This window comes from Salvelinus sp. IW2-2015, linkage group LG30, assembly GCF_002910315.2.
Source record: "Salvelinus sp. IW2-2015 linkage group LG30, ASM291031v2, whole genome shotgun sequence".
Lineage (NCBI taxonomy): Eukaryota > Metazoa > Chordata > Actinopteri > Salmoniformes > Salmonidae > Salvelinus > Salvelinus sp. IW2-2015.
In genome coordinates, this window is record NC_036869.1 from 20,065,752 (window position 1) to 20,086,240 (window position 20,489).

The 20,489-nt window shown below is 42.4% G+C and overlaps 2 protein-coding genes across 2 annotated transcripts in view; both read left to right on the forward strand.

The window, feature by feature from the left end:
• Positions 1-4,452: 4,452 nt before the first annotated feature.
• On the forward strand, positions 4,453-17,233 carry LOC111955370 (NADH dehydrogenase [ubiquinone] iron-sulfur protein 5). Its single transcript, XM_023975593.1, has 3 exons — positions 4,453-4,561; positions 8,236-8,455; positions 16,998-17,233. The coding sequence occupies exons 2-3, from the start codon at positions 8,240-8,242 to the stop codon at positions 17,103-17,105; spliced, it is 324 nt and encodes a 107-aa protein (XP_023831361.1). The 5' UTR covers positions 4,453-4,561; positions 8,236-8,239; the 3' UTR covers positions 17,106-17,233.
• A 1,482-nt stretch (positions 17,234-18,715) lies between these two features.
• The window catches only part of LOC111954858 (microtubule-actin cross-linking factor 1, isoforms 1/2/3/4/5-like), a 292,736-nt gene continuing 290,962 nt past the window's right edge, over positions 18,716-20,489 (forward strand). The window contains 1 exon segment of the mRNA XM_070436147.1: positions 18,716-19,485. The gene's annotated coding sequence lies outside the window, so the exon portion shown is untranslated.

A 20,489-nucleotide genomic window follows, 5' to 3' on the forward strand; every position in this document is an offset into this window, starting at 1 on the left:
TATTGTGTTATTATTCTATGTTCTATTGTGTGTGAAATATTGGATTTAGGGCATTGGAACACACACACACATAAACACATAGAGAGAGAGAAAATAGCTTTGCTTAACATACATAGATGGTCATAGTCTGTGTTAGGGACTAGTGAACTACACTGAACAAAAATATAAACGCAACATGTAAAGTGTTGGTCCCATGTTTCATGAGCTGAAATAAAGATCCCAGAAATGTTCTGTGTGCACAAAAAGCGTTTACATCCCTGTTAGTGAGCATTTCTCTTGTGCCAAAATAGTCCATCTACCTGATAGGTGTGGCATATCAAGAAGATGATTAAACAGCAGGATCATTACACAGGTGCACCTTGTCCTGGGGACAATAAAAGGCCATTCTAAAATGTGCAGTTTTGTCACACAAAACAATGCCACAGATGTCTCAAGTTTTGAGGGAGCGTGCAATTGGCATGCTGACTGCAGGAATGTCTACCAAAGTAATTGGCCGAGAATTTCATATTAATTTCTCTACCATAAGCCGCATCCAACGTCGCTTTAGAGAATTTGGCAGTACRTCCAACCGGCCTCACAACCGCAGAACACGTGTAACCACGCCAGCCCAGGTCCTCCACATCCGGCTTCTTCACCTGGGGGATCGTCTGATACCAGCCACCCGGACAGCTATGGGTATGCACAACTGAAGAATTAGTCAGAAACCGTCTTAGGGAAGCTCATCATACTCACCAGGGTCTTGATCTTACTGCAGTTTGGCGTCATAACTGACTTCAGTAGGCAAATGCTCACCTTCGATGACCACTGGCACGCTGGAGAAGTGTGCTCTTCACGGATGAATCCCGGTTTCAACTGTACCGTGTATAGCGTTGTGTGGGCAAGCGGTTTGCTGATGTCAATGTTGTGAACAGAGTGCCCCGTGGTGACGGTGGGGTTATGTTATGGGCAGGCATAATCTACGGACCATGAACACAATTGCATTTTATCAATGGCAATTTGAATGCACAGAGATACCATGACGAGATCCTGAGGCCCCTTGTCGTGCCATCACCTCATGTTTGGGATGCTCTGGATTGACGTGTACGACAGTGTGTTCCATTTTACACCAATATCCAGCAACTTCGCACACACATTGAAGAGGAGTTTGACAACATTCCACAGGCCACAATTAACTCTATGTGAAGGAGATGCCACGCTGCATAAGACAAATGGTGGTCACACCAACTATACTGACTGGTTTTCTGATCCACACCCCTACTTTCTTTTAAGGTATCTGTGACCAACAGATGCACATCTCTATTCCCAGTCATGTGGGAATACAGAATAATAATAATGAATTTATTTAAATTGACCGTAACTCAGTAAAATCTTGGAAATCATTGCCTGTTGCGTTTATATTTTTGTTCAGTGTACATATACAGTGCCTTCAGAAAGTATTCATACCCCTTGACTTATTCCACATTTTGTTGTGTTACAGCCTGAATTCAAGAATGGATACAAAAAAAAGTTTGCTCACCCATCTACACACAATACCCAATAAWGACAAAGTAAAAACATGTTTTTAGAAATGTTTGCAAATTTATTGAGAATGGAATACAGAAATATCTTATTTACATAAGTATTCACACCACTTTGCTATGACACTCCAAATTGAGTTCAGGTGCATTCTGTTTCCATTGATCGTTCTTGAGCCGTGTCTACAATTTCATTAGTGTACACCTATGGTCAATTCAATTGATTGAACATGATTTAGAATGGCACACACCTGTCTATATAAGGTCCCACAGTTGACAGTGCATGTCAGAGCAAAAACCAAGTCATGAGGTCAAAGGAATTGTCCGTAGAGCTCCGAGACAGGATTGTGTCGAGGCACAGAAATGAGGAAGGATACCAAAAAATGTCTGTAGCATTGAAGGTCCCCAAGAACATAGTGGCCTCCATCATTCTTAAATGGAAAATGTTTGGAACCACCAAGACTCTTCCTAGAGCTGGCCGTCCGGCCAAACTGAGCAATCGGGGGAGAAGGACCTCGGTCAGGGAGGTGAGGTGACCAGGAACCCGATGGTCACTCTGACAGCACTCTAGAGTTCCTCTGTGGAGATATGAGAACCTTCCAGAAGGACAACCATCTCTGCAGCACTCCACCAATCAGGCCTTTATGGTAGAGTGGCCAGACGGAAGCCCCTCCTCAGTAAAAGGCACATGACAGCCATGCATGGAGTTTCCCAAAAGGCACCTAAAGACTCAGATTCACTGGTCTGATGAAACCAAGATTGAGCTCTTTAGCCTGAATGCCAAGCATCACGTTTGGAGGAAACCAGGCACCATCCCTACAGACTTGGTTTCCTCTTTGTAAATAAGAATTTGTTCTCAACTTACTTGCCTAATTAAATAAAAAACAGTGTTGGCAGCATCATGCTGTGGGGATGTTTTTCAGCGGCAGGGACTGGGAGACTAGTCAGGATCGAGGCAAAGATGAACAGAGCACACAGCTAAGACAACGCAGGAGTGGCTTCGGAACATGTCTTTGAATGTCCTTGAGTGGCCCAGCCAGAGCCCGGACTTGAACCCGATMAAAAATCTCTGGAGAGACCTGAAAATAGGTGTGCAGCAGCGCTCCCCATCCAACCTGACAGACCTTGAGAGGACCTGCAGAGAAGAATGGAAGAAACTCCCTAAATACAGGTGTGCCAAGCTTGTAGCGTCATACTCAATAAGACTCGATGCTGTAATCACTGCCAATAGTGCTTCAACCAAGTACTGAGTAAAGGGTCTGAATACTTATGTAAATGTGATATTAGATATTAGCAACAATTTCTAAAAAGCTGTGTTTGCTTTGTCATTATGGGGTATTGTATGTAAATKTGTGGTGAAAAAAACAATTGAATACATTTTAGAATAAGGCTGTAACATAACAAAATGTGGAAAAAGTCAAGGGGTCTGAATAGTTTCCGAATGCACTGTATCTGGGGAAGGGTATAAAACAAGTTCTAGAGTGTTTTTAAGTTTCCAAGAGCACATTAGTCTCCATCATTAGGAAATKGAAAAAATATGGAACTACCCAGACTCTGCCTAGAGCTGGCCGTCCGACCAAACTGAGCAACCGGTCAAGAAGGACTTTGGTCAGGGAGGTGACCAAGAACCCAATGACCTCTGACAGAACTACAGGGTTCCTTGGTTGAGATGGGAGAACCTGCCAGAAGGACAAGTCTCTACAATACTTCACCAATCTGGACTTTATGGGATAGTTGCCAGACGTAAGCAACTCCTGAGAAAAAGGCACATGACAGCATGCCTGAAGTTTTCAAAAAGGTATGTGAAAGACTCTGAGATCCTAAGGCAAAAGATTCTGTGGTCTGATGAGATAAAAATGTAACTCTTTGGTATCGTTCATCACCCGTCTAACACCATCCCCACGATGAAACATGATGGTGGCAGCATCATGCTATGGGAATGCTTTTCAGTGGCAGGGACAGGGACTAGTGGTAAGGCTGGAGGGAACAATGAAGGGAGACAAATAAAGACAAATCCTTGATGAGAACCTTCAGAGTGCAAACGACCTAAGGCTGGGGCGAAGCTTTATGTTCCAACAGGACAATGACCCAGAGCATACAGTCAAAGCAATGCTGGAATGGCTTCAGAACAACAATGTGAAAGTCCTTGAGTGGCCCAGCCAAAGCCCAGACTTGGATCCCATTGAAAATCTGTGGAAAGACTTGAAGATTGCTGTTCACTGCCGCTCCCCATCTAATTTAACAAATCTTGACAAAAATCTGCAAGGATGAATGGGGGGRAAAATCCCCAAATCCAGATGTGCAAAGCTGATACAATATACCCAAGACAACTCAAAGCTGCAATCAYCACCAAAGGTGCTTCTACAAAAGTATTGACTCAGGGGTGTGACTACTTACGTAAATTTCTATTTAATTTWCAATAAATGTGCAAAGATTTCTAAAAACATGTTTTCACTCATTATGGGTTTTCTGTGTAGATGGGTGAGAAATCAATTTAATCCACTTCAAATTCAGGTGTAACACTACATGTGGAATAAGTTWWAWAWWWWWTTGAATAAGTCAAAGGGTATKAGTATTTTCTGAAGGCACTGTAGTTTAACTACGTTTTGCAGTAGCTTCGTGGTAGTAAACTAAATTAAAATGTTCAGTAGTTAATAACTTTTTTTTGCCCTGTAGTGGTGTAACTAACTACTGGAACTACACACAGTTTTGTTTAATAAGCTAAATTACACATTTTAACATCTGACTCCAGCATGATCTGTTCTTACAATTTTGTAGTCTATAACATATTTGATATACTTTAATCACGAAGTAGTCTGGATGTAGTGAACTAATTTTTCAAAATAAATTGGTGGCTTGATAAACGAAACATTTGATTAGCTTCCTCAACAAGGTCCAGTTTGGGTTAAGCTCCCTAGGTTCTTTACAGTAGTGTCGTAAATATAGGCTGGGTTTCCAAGCGACCATCTGATTTCAGGCTTAGGCTCACTCTACCGTAAAGTAACGGGGACCTACACAGAAGGTTAAAGTGACTTCAACAAAACGCGGTAAATAATGACAGTTATACCATATTTACATGCCTTTTGACAATACAGTAGAAACAGTTTAGTGAGTCACCACACACAGCGCGAGTGGCCTGTTAGTCAGTTAACAGTAGCTAACTTTAGTCAGTTGGTCCCTTTATCAATAGTTAGCTAGCAAGCAAGCTAAACAATTAGCTAGACAATGAAGTCGAGTGCAATAAGTGCATCCCATGGCTGCTAAATATTGCTAGCTACCAATCGCTAGAACTAACGTTAATAATACTAGCTAGATAATAGGCTTGTATGAATGTCTAATTGTAACGTTGCGATGACTAACGTTAGTTAGCTAAGGTTGGCAAGCTGTAACGTTAACTAGCCACAGTAGCTAGCTATCATGTTTGAAACAACTGTCCTAGGCTAGACATTTCATAGTAGCTAACTTGCCCATTCACGTATTATTCTAATGCCAGCGCCTATGGCTGTGTATGTGGCCCCTTCTCGAGAGTTAGTAACGTTAGCTAGGTCATTTTACTGAACATGTAACGTTAGCTATTGGACCTGGATTCATATTGATGCCTCCAGTTGTATGAAAAATAATTTACAGCTAGAGGGCTCTCTGAAAAATGTCAGATTTCATCCACCTCTATCACATTGGGTGTACCATCCACCTCTATCACATTGGGTGTACCATCCACCTCTATCACATTGGGTGTACCATCCACCTCTATCACATTGGGTGTACCAGTCTTTATTAGACGAAGACTGTAGCAAACAGTTGCAAACGTTTGAGGTTTCCAGGGTTAGAGTAGAGCAGAAGTTGTCATGCTGAGGCAATGAAGAAAGTAGAAGAAGATGGGTTAAGGGGGAGGAGTGGTGAGAGTAGTAGAGATATACCAGTACAGAAGGATAGGACAAAAAGTGAAATAAGTTTCAGTAAGATTGGATTTATAGCAATGGTTATCAATTGTACTGCAGGGATGGATTGGAAGTCTCAGAAAATTGAGGTTGTGGTGGCAGCTGCAGAGAGGTATTTTGGTGTTTGAGACTTGACAGCAGAAGAGTTACAAGATGTGTTAAGTGGTGAAGTCCCATCCTTTCAGGGTGATGGCATGAGGTAGGAATAAATGCATTTAATCAGTGGAGTAGGGGGGAGGGGGGTGGTTTTTATTTTAATATCATTTTGAAATTAGTGAGTATAGTGTTAGATGGTAGGGTATTTTATTTAATACATCTTTATTTTTCAAGTAAAGTATAAATCCTCTCGTGGGATCGCAGGACGCTTGCGTCCCAACAGCCTGTTAAAATGTAGAGCGCCAGATTCAAAAAAAATCTATAAAATCAAACTTATTAAATTACACATATAAGATACCAAATTAAAGCTACACTCGTTGTGGAATCCAGCCAACGTGTCAGATTTCAAAAAGGCTTTTCGGCGAAAGCATAAGATGCTATTATCTGATGATAGCAACAATGTCAACAAAGAGAGTGTAGCATATTTCAACCATGCCGGCGCTACTCAAAAACGCAGAAATAAAATATAAAACATGCATTACCTTTGACGAGATTCTTTTGTTGGCACTCCAATATGTCCCATAAACATCCACAAATGGTCCTTTAGTTCGATTAATTCGTCCATATATATCCAAATTGTCCATTTATTTGGCGCCGTTGTACCAGGAAACAGCCTTCAATTTGCCGCAAAATCACGACAAAAAATATCTAAAAAAATGACCTCTAAACTTTGCCAAAACATTTCAAAGTACTTTTGTAATACAACTTAAGGTATTTTGTAAACGTTAATAATCGATCAAATTGAAGACGGGTCAATCTGTTTTCAATACAGGATATCAACAAACTCCACGGTACTTTTCAAGTCTTGCTCAACTCTCAAACATAAACACACGACGTCACTCCACTTCCGGGTCAATATCTTTCTCATTTTACTAATGAAAAACCTTAACCTTTTTCCATACAATGGCGACATCCAGTGGAAGCAGTAGAAACTGCGTGGATAGTGATTAGAATTCTGGTTTGCCCATGAATACCCATTGAACATACAGGAACTTAACAATAAAAAAGTTAGTCCTCAGGGTTTTGACTGCTATATAAGTTCTGTTATACTTACAGATATGATTCAAACAGTTTTMGAAACTTCAGAGTGTTTTCTATCCAAATCTACTAATAATATGCATATCTTATATTCTGGGGATGAGTAGCACGAAGTTGAAATTGCGCACGCTATTTTTCCCTAAGTGAAAACTCTGCACCCTATCCTCAAGAAGATTTATTAAGGGAGTTGTACTCCAGTCTAGTAGGTGGCGGAAATGCAACAAATTGGATGCCAACCACCGTTAAACCTCACAGAAGAAACAGTTGCAAAACGTTTTTCAACTGAAACCTTTTACTCAACAGTTTTGCAACTAAAACCAGTTTTTATTGGACAAATTCTGTTGCGTTCACTCACTGTACAATGTCGCGAAAAATGGGGCAATTCAAGAGGGTGCTACGAAATGAATGTCACAACGTCGTTCTCTTTGTCCTATGTCATTATAAATGACATAGAATGAATCATTATATTGTTCTCTACAGTATTATAACCTTAATATATTTGTATTTGACAGTGTTGAGGAAATATGAACGTTAATTTGCTGTGACCRTTTTGCAATTCCTTCTCATTTGAATTCTCAAAGTATTGCCATACGGGACTGATGCTGTCGCTTGCCTTTCTCTGCCATTTTCCCAACTGTTAATGACGATGACGTAGTAGTGGAGAGTCGACTCTAAAATAATTGATTCCTCGACTCTTTGCAGTGTCAATATTTCTACCAGAATCGACTCCTAAGATTCTGTATTTTTGAAGGAGACTGATTAGTTGCCGTACTTCTGAGAACACAAACACTCGCATGGGGCTGACTCCATTTAGTCGACTGGTCCATTGTTTGGTCGATAGGCTGTTGGTCGTCYRAGATTTCTTTAGTCGAGCAGTAGCAAAAACAATAATAAAAAATATATCGACCGTTTAGACTTCGCAGCCTATGTTTGTGTCTCTTCCATATTTGGTGTTGTGAGGTGGTACCATTTGGAGGTGTTTCCGCTGGTTGGACCAATCAAAATCAACTTGATACCTTTGTCATTTTCATCTCCAGATCCTTGTCTTTCATTGCCTATAACTGGGAATAATCTACGTTGAGGGGCAGTTTCTATGGCAATTTAAACGGAAAGAGTCAGAAATACACAATGATAACAAGAACAGATTGTCTTCGCCGGGGGTGGATATTGAAATTGAGTCTGTTAGCTTTGTAAATAAATATATAGCCTTATTGCTGAAGTGACCACTGTGATGGCATGCTAAATTCTCAGAGTAGGTAGTCTTAACTTTTGAACCATATATGGTAGAGACATGGGGTTTGGACTGCTGTTTTTCTGACTGAATGGACATATTTGTATAAACCTTGAATAAATTAATAATTTTATTGATGAACACCCTACAAATTCTGTTTGCTTCTGCTTGGTTCCTAACGTTAGTGAATGCACCCTTTGTTATTATGGCCACAATGACTAAGGAAAACACTTGCATTGCCAAAACCACGATGCCACAGAAAGACCCCTTTCCAAAACCACGATGCCACAGAAAGACCCCTTTCTAATCAGAAACCTTTAGCATCACTCTTGCTCTTCTCTCTTCCCCCCTCCTGCAGCATCATGCCGTTCATCGACCTCCAGGGGAAGTTGGGCATCAACATAGACAAATGGATGTTGATCCAGGGTGGAGAGCAACCATGCAAACGTGCACCCCGCTGCCACGCCTTTGAGAAGGAGTGGATCGAGTGTGCGGATGGCATTGGTCAGACCCGTGCCAAGAAGGAATGCAAGCTTGAGTTTGAGGACTTCTATGAGTGCATGCACAGAGAGAAGACGGTGAGTTTAGGATATCTGTGCTTAAGAGTGTGTGTGAACTGTGAAGATTGATTGTGTGTGTGATTTTCATGTCCTTACCCAATAAACACTTGTGATTTCATCAACCAAGACCTGTTGAGGAGTTGTCAGTTGATATCCATGTCTGATAAAATAACTGCTTGTCCTCCTACATGGGTGTCCATCCTAGGGATGTGACAAATGGAAAATGTATGTTTACATGTATATTAAAACGCTAAGAAAAATGCATAAAATGTCACGTGACTTCATAATGCAGCTGCGCTGCTGGCAGCAACTGTCTGGGTCCCTTTCAGATGTTTTAGCATTGCACCTGTACTACCATTATTGTCCTTCAATTCCACCTTGCAAAGTTTGCAATTCCTTATCATTTAAATTATCAAAGTATTGCCATACGGGACTGATGCTGTCGCTTGCCTTTCTCAGCCATTTTTCCAACTGTTAACGATGATGACGTAGTAGTGGAGAGTCGACTCTAAAATAATTGATTCCTCGACTCCTTGCAGTGTCAATATTCCTACCGGAATCGACTCCTAAGATTCTGTATTTTTGGAGGAGACTGATTAGTTGCCGTACTTCTGAGAACACAAACACTCGCATGGGGCTGACCCCATTTAGTCGACTGGTCCATTGTTTGGTCGATAGGCTGTTGGTCGACCGAGATTTCTTTAGTCGAGCAGTAGCAAAAACAATAATAAAAATATCATGGTGTACAAGACACCTGTCTGAGTGGACTAATCCATTGTGGAGGCCGTGGGGATGGCACAGTCCATCACTCTTAGGCATGTGCTATTGAAGTTGTATATGGTTAAGGACAATGGTGCAACACTAATAAAAATTATGTTATTTTATAACAAATGCGCTTTCTCACGCATTTCATAGCGGTCACTGTCCGCGGTTCTGAAACATCAATGCACTGTTGAATTCGCACCTTTTCCTAGACCATGATGCTATGTGCGTAATAGCAAAGTTAACCAGCATATTGGTGTTGAGGACAATGCGGCGGATGTAGCAGCAAAGTTAGGAGACAAGAAAACAGCCATTGCCTTAATTGTTTAACAAAAGTGAGGAGAGAGTGAACTCCAACTTAATTCGGTCTATAATCAATAGCATAACTGTTAAATGTTCCATAGACGGTACCAGTCAAAAGTTTGGACATTGCTTATTCAAGGGTTTTTCTTTAGTTTTACTATTTTCCTCATTGTAGAATAATAGTGAAGACGTAAACTATGAAATAACACATATGGAAACATGTAGTAACCCAAAAAGTATATTATATAAAATATATTTTGTATTTGAGATTCTTCAAAGTAGCCACCCTTTGCCTTGATGACAGCTGTGCACACAGAAATTGCAGCCAGCCCAAATAAATGCTTCAGAGTTCAAGTAACAGACACATCTCAACATCAACTGTTGAGAGGAGACTGCGTGAATCAGGCCTTTATGTTCGAACTGCTGCAAAAAAAAACACTACTAAAGGACACCAATGAGAAGGAGAGACTTGCTTGGGTCAAGAAAAACGAGCAATGGACATTAGCCAGTGGAAATCTGTCCTTTGGTCTGTTGAGTCCAAATTTGAGTTTTTGGGTTCCAACCGCCGTGTCTTTGTGAGATGCAGAGTAGGTGAACGGATGATCTCCGCATGTGTAGTTCTCACTGTGAAGCATGGAGGAGGAAGTGTGATGGTGTGTGCTTTGCTGGAGACACTGTCAGTGATTTATTTAGAATTCTGACAAAAGGCACACTTAAACAGCATGACTACCACAACATTCTTCAGCGATACGCCATCCCATCTGGTTTGGGCTTAGTGGGATTATCATTTGTTTTTCAACAGGACAATGACCCAACACTCCTTCAGGCTGTGTAAGGGCTATTTGAAGGAGGAAAGTGATGGAGTGCTGCATCAGATGACCTGGTCTCCACAATCACCCGACCTCAACCCAATTGAGATGGTTTGGGATGAGTTGGACTGCAGAGGGAAGGAAATTGTAACACATTTTTGCAAATTTCTTACAAAAAAAAAGTACCTTATTTACATAAGTATTCAGACCCTTTGCTATGAGACTCGAAATCGAGCTTATGTGCATCCTGTTGCCATTGATGTTTCAACAACTTGATTGTAGTCCACCTGTGGTAAATTCAATTGATTGGACAGCATTTGGCAAGGCACCCCTCTGTCTATATAAGGTCCCACAGTTGACAGTGCATGTCAGAGCAAAAACCAAGCCATGAGGTTAAAGGAATTGTCCATACAGCTCCGAGACAGGATTGTGCCGAGGCACAGATCTGGGGAAGGATACCAAAACATTTCTGCAGCATTGAAGGTCCCAAAGAACACAGTGGCCTCCATCATTCTCAAATGAAGAAGTTTGGAACCACCAAGACTCTTCCTACAGCTGGCCACCCGTCCAAACGGAGAAATCTGGGGAGAAGGGCCTAGGTCAGGGAGCTGACCAAGAACCCGATGGTCACTCTGGCAGAGCTCCAGAGTTTCTCTGTGGAGATTGGAGAACCTTCCAGAAGGACTACCATCTCAGCAACACTCCATCAATCAGGCCTTTATGGTAGAGTGGCCAGACGGAAGCCACTCCTTTAGTAAAAGGCACGACAGCCCGCTTGGAGTTTGTCAAAATTCATCTAAAGGACTCTGACCATGAGAAACAAGATTCTCTGGTCTGATGTTACCAAGATTGAACTCTTTGGCCTGAATGCCAAACGTCACGTCTAGAGGAAACCTGTCACTGAAGCATGGTGGTGGCAGCAACATGCTGTGGGGATGTTTTTCAGCGGCAGGGACTGAGACTTGTCAGGATCGAGGGAAAGATGAACGGAGCAAAGTACAGAGAGATCCTTGATGAAAACCTGCTCCAGAGCACTCAGAACCTCAGACTGGGGCAAAGGTTCACCTTCCAACAGGACAACAACCCTAAGCACACAGCCAAGACAACGCAGGAGTGGCATCGGGACAAGTTTCTGAATGTCCTTGAAAATATCTGTGCAGCGACGCTCCCCATCCAACCTGACAGAGCTTGAGATGATCTGCATAGAAGAATGGGAGAAACTCCCCAAATACAGGTGTGCCAAGCTTGTAGTGTCATACCCAAGAAGACCCGAGGCTGTAATCGCTGCCAAAGGTTCTACAGCAATGTACTCAGTAAAGGGTCTGAATACTTATGTAAATGTTATATTTCTGTAAACATTTTTTTTTAACATTTACAAAAATGTCTAAAAACCTATTTTTGCTTTGTCATTATGGGGTTTTGTGTGTAGATTAATGAGTGGAAAAAACTAATCAATTTTAGACTAAGGCTGTAACATAAAGTGTGGGAAAAGTCAAGGGGTCTGAATACTTTTGGTTGAGCTTCGCGCTTCAACACTCTTATTTTAACGTCCCATTTTCGTTAACATTTTACCTTTTTAAAACGTTCACACCCCTAGTCCATCCTTTACAGCTCCACCTGTTGTTTTTTCATTGACTTCATTGATCTCGTCCCCAAGGTTGCTTAGCAGTTCAGACGTCTTTTTCTGTTCCGTATTGTTTGTGTCCTGTATATATATTTACACCTCTCTTCACTTATCTTTTATTTATTTTATTATCCAAGAACTCAACTACAAAAGCTTTCCTGCAAAAGCTTTCCTGCAACCCGCTTCACCAATTACTAAAAAGTAATATTTACCTCAAACTGAAAATCCATCGTGGAAGCCAGCCAGGGGCTAATTCAGAAGCTAGCCTGAAAGCTAACCAGTAGCTACTCCGATAGCTAGCCAGAAGCTAATCTGTAGCTGCCCCGAAATTAAGCTCGGTTGCTGGGGTGCACGCGTTGGTTTTCAGCTGCCCTCGTGTTGTGGTCATCAGCTATTCCTCTAGCTCGCGATAACTCTACCGGCACTTTTGTCAACCGACTCGGACCGGAGCATTCCGGACTTTTCTCTCTCTCAGTTTCCCCGGATCCAGCCGCAGGCTCTGTCACTTGCACCTTGACTTCGCAGCAGCTAGCTGAGCAACCGTGTGACGATTGGTTACGTCGACCCCGGAGCAAACTCAAATCATCCTGGAGCTAGCCAGCTGAGGATCCATCACCATCCGGACACGTTTCTTTTGTTGCTGCTGCAGATACGGAACCCCACCGGCCTTCACGTCTGACTGCCGACGTTATCTGCCCGAGGGATTTATCCAACTGGCACCTCCGTCCCGACGTTACCTGAACGCTCACCTGAGGCCGCTAATCGTTAGCTGTCTTATCGGCTGCTACCTGAATAAGCATACCGGACAACTATTATTTATTTTATTTTTATTTTTTATTTTTCTTTCTCCTTGGTCACTATATCTATTCTGCCAATTTGGATTGATCTCCCTCTTCCACACGGAACCCACTACACGGAACCCCACTAACTTACCGACGGAAACGCACGACGGTATCTACAAACAGACCTCCATCCCATGCTGCTACGCAAGCCACATACCCGGCCAGCTGTCTGGATCGCCACGACCCAACCAACCTCTACTCGCTGACCCTTATGATCACCCGATTAAGCATGCCCTCCTTAATGTAAATATGCCTTGTCCATTGCTGTTCTGGTTAATGTTTATGGCTTATTTCACTGTAGAGATTCTAGCCCTTTCACTATACCCATATCCACCTCTCAGTTCCACCACCCACATAGATCGATGACATCACCTGGTTTCAATGATGTTTCTAGAGACAATATCTTCTCTCATCATCACTCATACCTAGTCTACCTCCACTGTATCAACATCCTACCATACTTTTGTCTGTACATTATTCCTTTAAACTATTTTATCGCCCCCAGAAACCCCTCTTACTCTCTGCTCCAGTAGCTCTTAGGCGACAATTCTCATAGCTTTTAGCCGTACCCTTATCCTACTCCTCCTCTGTTCCTCTGGTGATGTAGAGGTGAATCCAGGCCTGCATACCTGGCTCCACTCCTATCCCCAGGCGCTCTCTTTGATGACTTCTGTAACCTGAATACTTGGCTTCATGCATGTTAACATTAGAAGCCTCCTCCCTAAGTTGTTTTGTTCACTGCTTTAGCACACTCTGCCAACCGGATGTTTTAGCCGTGTCTGAATCCTGCAGAAAGACCACCAAAACCTCAGATATTTTCATCCCCAATTACAAATTTTCAGACAAGATAGAACGGCCAAGGGGCGGTGTTGCAATCTATGCAAAGACTGCCTGCAGAGTTCTGTCTTTACTATCCAGGTCTGTTCCCAACAATTGAACTTCTACTTTTAAAAATCACCTCTCTAAAAACAAGCTGCTCACCGTTGCCTGCTATGGACCACCCTCTGCCCCAGCTGTGCTCTGGACACTATATGTGAACTGATTGCCCCACATCTTCAGAGTTCGTGCTGCTAGGCGACCTAAAATTGAACCATGCTCAAAACCCCAGCACCCTACAACTAAGCTTGATGCCCTCAATCTCACACAAATTATCAATGAACCTACCAGGTACCACCCCAATTCCGTAAACTCGGGTACCCTCATAGATATCATCCTAACAAACTTGCCCTCCAAATACACCTCTGCTGTTTCAACCAAGATCTCAGCCACTGCCTCATTGCCTGTATCCGTAATGGGTCAGCGGTCAAACGACCTCCACTCATCACTGTCAAACGCTCCCTGAAACACTTCAGCGAGCAGGCCTTTCTAATCGACCTGGCCGGGTATCCTGGAAGATATCGATCTCATCCCTCAGTAGAGGATGCCTGGTCATTTTTTAAAAATGCCTTCCTCACCATCTTGAATAAGCATGCCCCTTCAAGAAATTTAGAACCAGGAACAGATATAGCCTTGGTTCTCTCCTGACCTGACTGCCCTTAACCAACAGAAAAACATCCTATGGCGTTCTGCATTAGCATCGAACACCCCCGTGATATGCAACTTTTCAGGAAGCCAGAAACCAATATACACAGGCAGTTAGAACAGCCAAGGCTAGCTTTTTCAAGCAGAAATTTTGTCCTGCAACACAAATTCAAAAAAGTTCTGGGACACCGTAAAGTCCATGGAGAATAGAACACCTCCTCCCAGCTTCCAACCGCTCTGAAGATAGGAAACACTGTCACCACCACAAATCCACTATAATTGAGAATTTCAATAAGCATTTTTCACGAGCTGGCCATGCTTTCCATCTGGCCCCCTACCCCGGACAACAGCACTGCCCTCCCCTCTGCTACTCGCCAAGCTTCCCCCATTTCTCTTCTCCCAAATACAGTCAGCTGATGTCCTAAATGAGCTGCAAAATCTGACCTCTACAAATCAGCCGGGTAGATTATCTGACCCTTTCTTTCTAAAACTATCTGCTGAATTGTTGCCACCCCTATTACTAGCCTCTTCAACCTCTCTTTCGTGTCGTCTGAGATCCCCAAAGATTGGAAAGCAGCTGCGGTTATCCCCTCTTCAAAGGGGGACACCCTTGACCCTAACTGCTACAGACCTATATCTATCCTACCCTGCCCTTTCTAAGGTCTTCGAAAGCCAAGTCAAACAAACAGATTACCGACCATTTCGAATCCCACCACACCTTCTCCGCTATGCAATCTGGTTTCAGAGCTGGCATGGGTGCACCTCAGCCACGCTCAAGGTCATAAACGACATCGTAACCGCCATCGATAGGAAAACATACTGTGCAGCCGTATTCATTGAACTGGCCAAGCTTTGACTCTGTCAATCACCACATCCTCATTGGCAGACTCGACAGCCTTGGTTTCTCTAAATGAATTGCCTCGCCTGGTTCACCAACTACTTCTCTGATCGAGTTCAGTGTGTCAAATCGGAGGGTTGTTTGTCCGGGCCTCTGGCAGTCTCTATGGGGGTGCCACAGGGTTCAATTCTTGGCGGACTCTCTTCTCTGTATACATCAATGATGTCGCTCTTGCTGCTGGTGATTCTCTGATCCACCTCTACGCAACGACACTATTCTGTATACTTCTGCCCTTCTTTTGACACTGTGTTAACAACTCTCCAGCGAGCTTCAATGCCATACAACTCTCCTTCCGTGGCTCCAACTGCTCTTAAATACAAGCAAAACCAAATGCATGCTCTTCACGATCGCTGCCTGCCCCTGCCCGCCTGTCCAACATCACTACTTTGGACGGTTCTGACTTAGAATATGTGACAACTACAAATACCTAGGTGTCTGGTTAGACTGTAAACTCTTCCTTCCAGACTCACATCAAACATCTCCAATCCAAAGTCAAATCAGAATTGGCTTCCTATTCCGCAACAAAGCATCCTTTACTCATTTGCCCAAACATACCCTTGTAAAACTGACATCCTACAATCCTCGACTTCGGTGATGTCATTTACAAAATAGCCTCCAAACCCTACTCAATAATTGGATGCAGTCTATCACAGTGCCATCCTTTTGTCACCAAGCCCCAATACTACCCACCACTGCGACCTGTACACTCTCGTTGGCTGGCCCTCGCTCATACTCGTCGCCAAACCCACTGGTTCCAGGTCATCTACAAGACCCTGCTAGGTAAAGTCCCCCCTTATTCTGCTCGCTGGTCACCATAGCAGCACCTATCTGTAGCACGCGCGCCAGCAGGTATATCTCTCTAGTCACCCCAAAACCAATTCTTCCTTTGGTCCGCCTCTCTTCAGTTCTCTGCTGCCAATGACTGGAACGAACTACAAAAATCTCTGAAATTGGAAACACCTATCTCCCTCACTAGCTTTAAGCACAGCTGTCAGAGCAGCTCATAGATTACTGCACCTGTACATAACCCATCTACAATTTAGCCCAAACAACTACCTCTTTACCTACTGTATTTATTTATTATAATTTATTTGCTCCTTTGCACCCCATTATTTTCTGTCTCTACTTTGCACTTTCTCCCTGACAACCAAACCATTCCAGGTTTTTTTTAGTTTATTTTACTTGCTGTGTGTATTCACTTCACCTCCATGGCCTTTTATATTTTATTTATTTTTTTATTTATTTATACATATATTTGTTTGCCTTCACCTCCCTTATCTCACCTCACTTGCTCACATTGTATATAGATTATTTTTTTTTCACTGTATTATTGACTATATGTTTGTTTTACTCCATGTGTAACTATGTGTTGTTGTATGTGTCGAACTGCTTTGCTTTATCTTGGCCAGGTCGCAATTGTAAATGAGAACGTGTCTCCAATTTGCCTACCTGGTTAAATAAAAGGTTAATAAAAAAAAATAAAAAAATAAATTGATAGTTGGAGAAAGTGGAAGCTTTGGTGTTGATTACCAAATTAAGAGCGTCAAGACTATAGGAAATGCTTTTGTTTTGACAGTTTTTGTTGTTAAAAATACATTGAGTTGATGAATGAAGAGAATTGTGGTTTTGATCAGCAATGAGCTGAAAAAACAAACCAATATCTCCTAAGAAGTTTTGAGCTCCCCCCCCCCCCCTCAAGTTAGACAGCCTCTCTCAATATTTCCCCTGAATGTGCAGTAAGTGTCTGGTGTGGATATCTCTCTCAGTCCGTGCATCTCTTTCTCTCTTTCTGTGTCTGTAGCACAAGAGGCTGTATGAGATCCGTAAGCAGCGGGACAAGATGGTGAAGGAGGGCACCTACCAGACTCCAGCGCACCACACCGGCGCTCAGGCTGATGACAGGCCTTGACCCCTTTTGACCTTGTTGACCACAAGGTGTCCCCCCCAACTTGTGTATAATAATTGTTATTCAGATATCACTTTATTGTTTGTGTCCAACCCTTTGCAAGTTTGCAAATAAATGTTATTGACCATGAACCTTGTATGACTTTCTCTTTCTCCTTCTTTAGGTACAGTGTAGGGAGAGATGACAGGAAGAAAGGGACAGAAATGTGAAGGTGATTTATGATATGTGCACTCAGGTTTAAGTTTGTTCACTATATTTGTGATCTTGGTTTTGAGTGTGTTAATACTACCGATTTTTATTAAATTATTTGTAATACCATGCTTAACTACACAATACAAGACGATATGTTTTGAGCGTGAATGTATTTGTTTTTGGACAAAAATAGCTACAGTTGAAGTACTACAGCACTACAGATGATATAACCAGCGTATTTAATATCCTTGAAAAAACGAAACATATGAGACTTCCAGAAATGACAATCAGAAATATCCTTATAAACCAGCCTTGCTTGGAAGTTGATGATATCTGAACCCCACTCAACTCTAAACACCTAATTCTGGTAAATATCAGAGTTGATCGATTAGTTGATCAGCTTCTCCTAATGAAATTCAAATATGAATGAATGCACTCTGAAATCCCAATTAAATTACCAAGTGTTTCACTAGCCCTAATAAGATTACGAGATCCTCCATGTCAACACAAGGTGGCGCCAAGAGCCTAGTAAATACTACACAATCTCCCATCTACCTAATCGTGTCAAATCATATTTGAAGTAAATAGGCTTCTGTTACAATGCTTGACAAAAGTTAGTGATGTCCATCGCGTTTAGTGGCAACACAAATAAAGGGTTTATTACTTGCTGATATGGAGTGGCGAATTAAGTATTATGGAGTGAGTTTAGCCTCTGCCTTAATCACAAGGGTTATTTACAAAAATGAAGAGATACCAATGCTGTCACAGTATAGCCGATAAACCGTTTTGATGAAGTGTGTGGGAGGGGCGCGGGTAGGAGCTGGATTTTTCAGAAGTGCCAAAAGATTGCCTCATGGCCTGACTCCCGCCAAAGTGTTGCACGTTACTATTCTGATTCATTTCAGAGTCTGGTGGTGACATTGTGTCTAGGCCGTGGGACAAGGTGAAAAGGCAACGGTATGGTTGGGCTAGACTAGTCATCACAAGGTTTTAATAAAGTGTTTGGATAAGGGGATTTTGGCCTGTCTGGGCACTGCATTTTCTTTTACAAAACTATAGGCCTATTGTGCTGCTTTATTGCCTTGCAGTTGACCTGATTTATTGTCAATTACAGAAATGCGTTCTTCCCTTATTTTGATTAACAAAGGGGATTTTAAAGGACAGGAGATTGTTTTATTATGTCAGTAAAGTTAAGCAGCCTGTTGCATATTACAGCCAAACGTTATGCGACCTTTTATCTTCTGAAGCAAGTCTCCGGTCTAGGTTGCAAAATTGCACTGCTTTTCATATGGCCAGTCACACAGAATTGGCCTTAGCCTTTGTTTGATTAAAACATCAACAGCGAGCCTAGTTAATCCTGAACTGTTGGACAGCATTCCGTCGCGTTCTCTGACAGCTCCGCGGAGGGAGGGAGGGTCCGTGTATATCGTGGCCGATGGTTATCCAGGGAGGACCATTCTTGCAAGCTATTCTCCCGGCCGGACAAGCTGGACCTGTAGGTCTGGGAGGGTCGTTAAAAAATCAGAAAATATGTAGTTATTTAGTTGCATAAATACATATGGGAGGAGGGGTCAGGAGAAACAGGGGTGATAGATCAAAGGATTAAGGATTAATATGATCACATGCCCATGCAAAGACAAAGCAAGACCTGTTACAAAAGCAGTAGCTAAACACAGCTATTTCGTGGTTGCTATGCATCCACAAATATGCCAAAAGTAAACGCCTCTTTCTTCCCAAAAAATAGCGTGCGTTGGCCGCGAGCGAGTAGCGTAGCTGAAGTTAGAACACACCGAATTTCCATTTCCGCGACACTTAACATCTCCTCTCCAATAGCTATGGGTTAAATGTTAAACCCTTGATATAGCCTACCCGTTGATGAGGTCAGTAGAGCGAGAGTGAGGGCTAGAGAGTGAGGTGGGGGTTGTAGAGACAGGAAAGAACGGGAGAAAAGGAGGGAGAGGGAAGGAGGGGAATAGACAGCCATTACCGAATCACAGTCGTGGTATTCATCGCTTCCTTGTCCCGGGTCAGTACAAACGGCTGAGTAGCAGCCCTGATCAGACCGTCTGTACCTAAACGTGCTTCCGAAAGAGGAAAGACGCTTGTCGCGAGGAGGGCGACTCGAAGAGCCACAGCATCCCTGTCTCTGTAACCCTGTAAAATATTCCGACTCGAGGACCGCTAATCTCCGGTAAGGTTTCGGTGTCGTGGAACACACCATGTGTAGTCTGAATCATATTGCCAGACGTCTGAGATTGTGAAATACATATGATATAATACATGTATTATGGTTGATTTTCAGTTGCATTTGTATTACCGATGTGGTTAAACTATTCCACTATTCAATATCTAGTCTTAATAATTGCATAGTAAAAAGTTGATGTTTATGCAATTCATAAAATGATTGGTGTAATTAATTCATTAGGATATAAATACTAATGTACAGAGAGTTAATATTATTTTGGTCAGATAGGCCTATCGTTTTATTATAGCCTATCAAAATCGATTTTTTAAAATCCATGCTTGCTCCTGGTTGAGATGCTTTGTGCTTGGAAAGGAGAAATGAGAAGGGGTTTGTAGGTCGAATAGCCTAACAACGTTATTCTACTAATGAGAGTGACACAAAACGCATTTTGTTAACACCGGCATCACAAATGGATAAATGTTATTAGCCCGTTATGCAGGCAGTGTGGACAAAGGGCCCCAGTATGCTCCTTGCCTTCGCTCCCCACTACATTTCGAAATAGGATCGATCTATGATCGCTCATGCATACCGTTTCCGCTACATATTAAAGCCCTTGCCTCGCTTTTCCTCATAACGCACATTCTTATGCCTATGGTCTATTGTGATTTCTATAAATCCATAGCCTTGTGCAAGAGCTGTTTATTCAAGCTATTGTGTAATTTATGTTCGATTTCTGAATGGAAGGTGTCCCTGAATAGGATCATTTTATTGATCGACCATTAATTATCCGTAATAATACCATGGGGGCCGCGCACTCATCAAAGACGTCCCTAGAGCGGCATCAATGAATGTACTACAGTCTGTTTTTACACAAGTCGTCTTATTTTCAGCCTTCTTCACGCTGAAGGCTGTCTGGAAAATATAACAAAAATCTGTGCTAGAGGTGAAAGCAAGATACAGGAGTCACCCGTCGATTCACACACCAGATGGCCATATGTATTTCCCTGTTG

Excerpts from the sequence above, each read along its gene's own strand:
- LOC111955370 (XM_023975593.1), top strand. The coding sequence starts at position 8,240 with ATGCCGTTCATCGACCTCCAGGGGAAGTTGGGCATCAACATAGACAAA. Across the intron at positions 8,456-16,997 it reads GCATGCACAGAGAGAAGACG|CACAAGAGGCTGTATGAGAT; the intron begins GTGAGTTTAGGA and ends CTGTGTCTGTAG.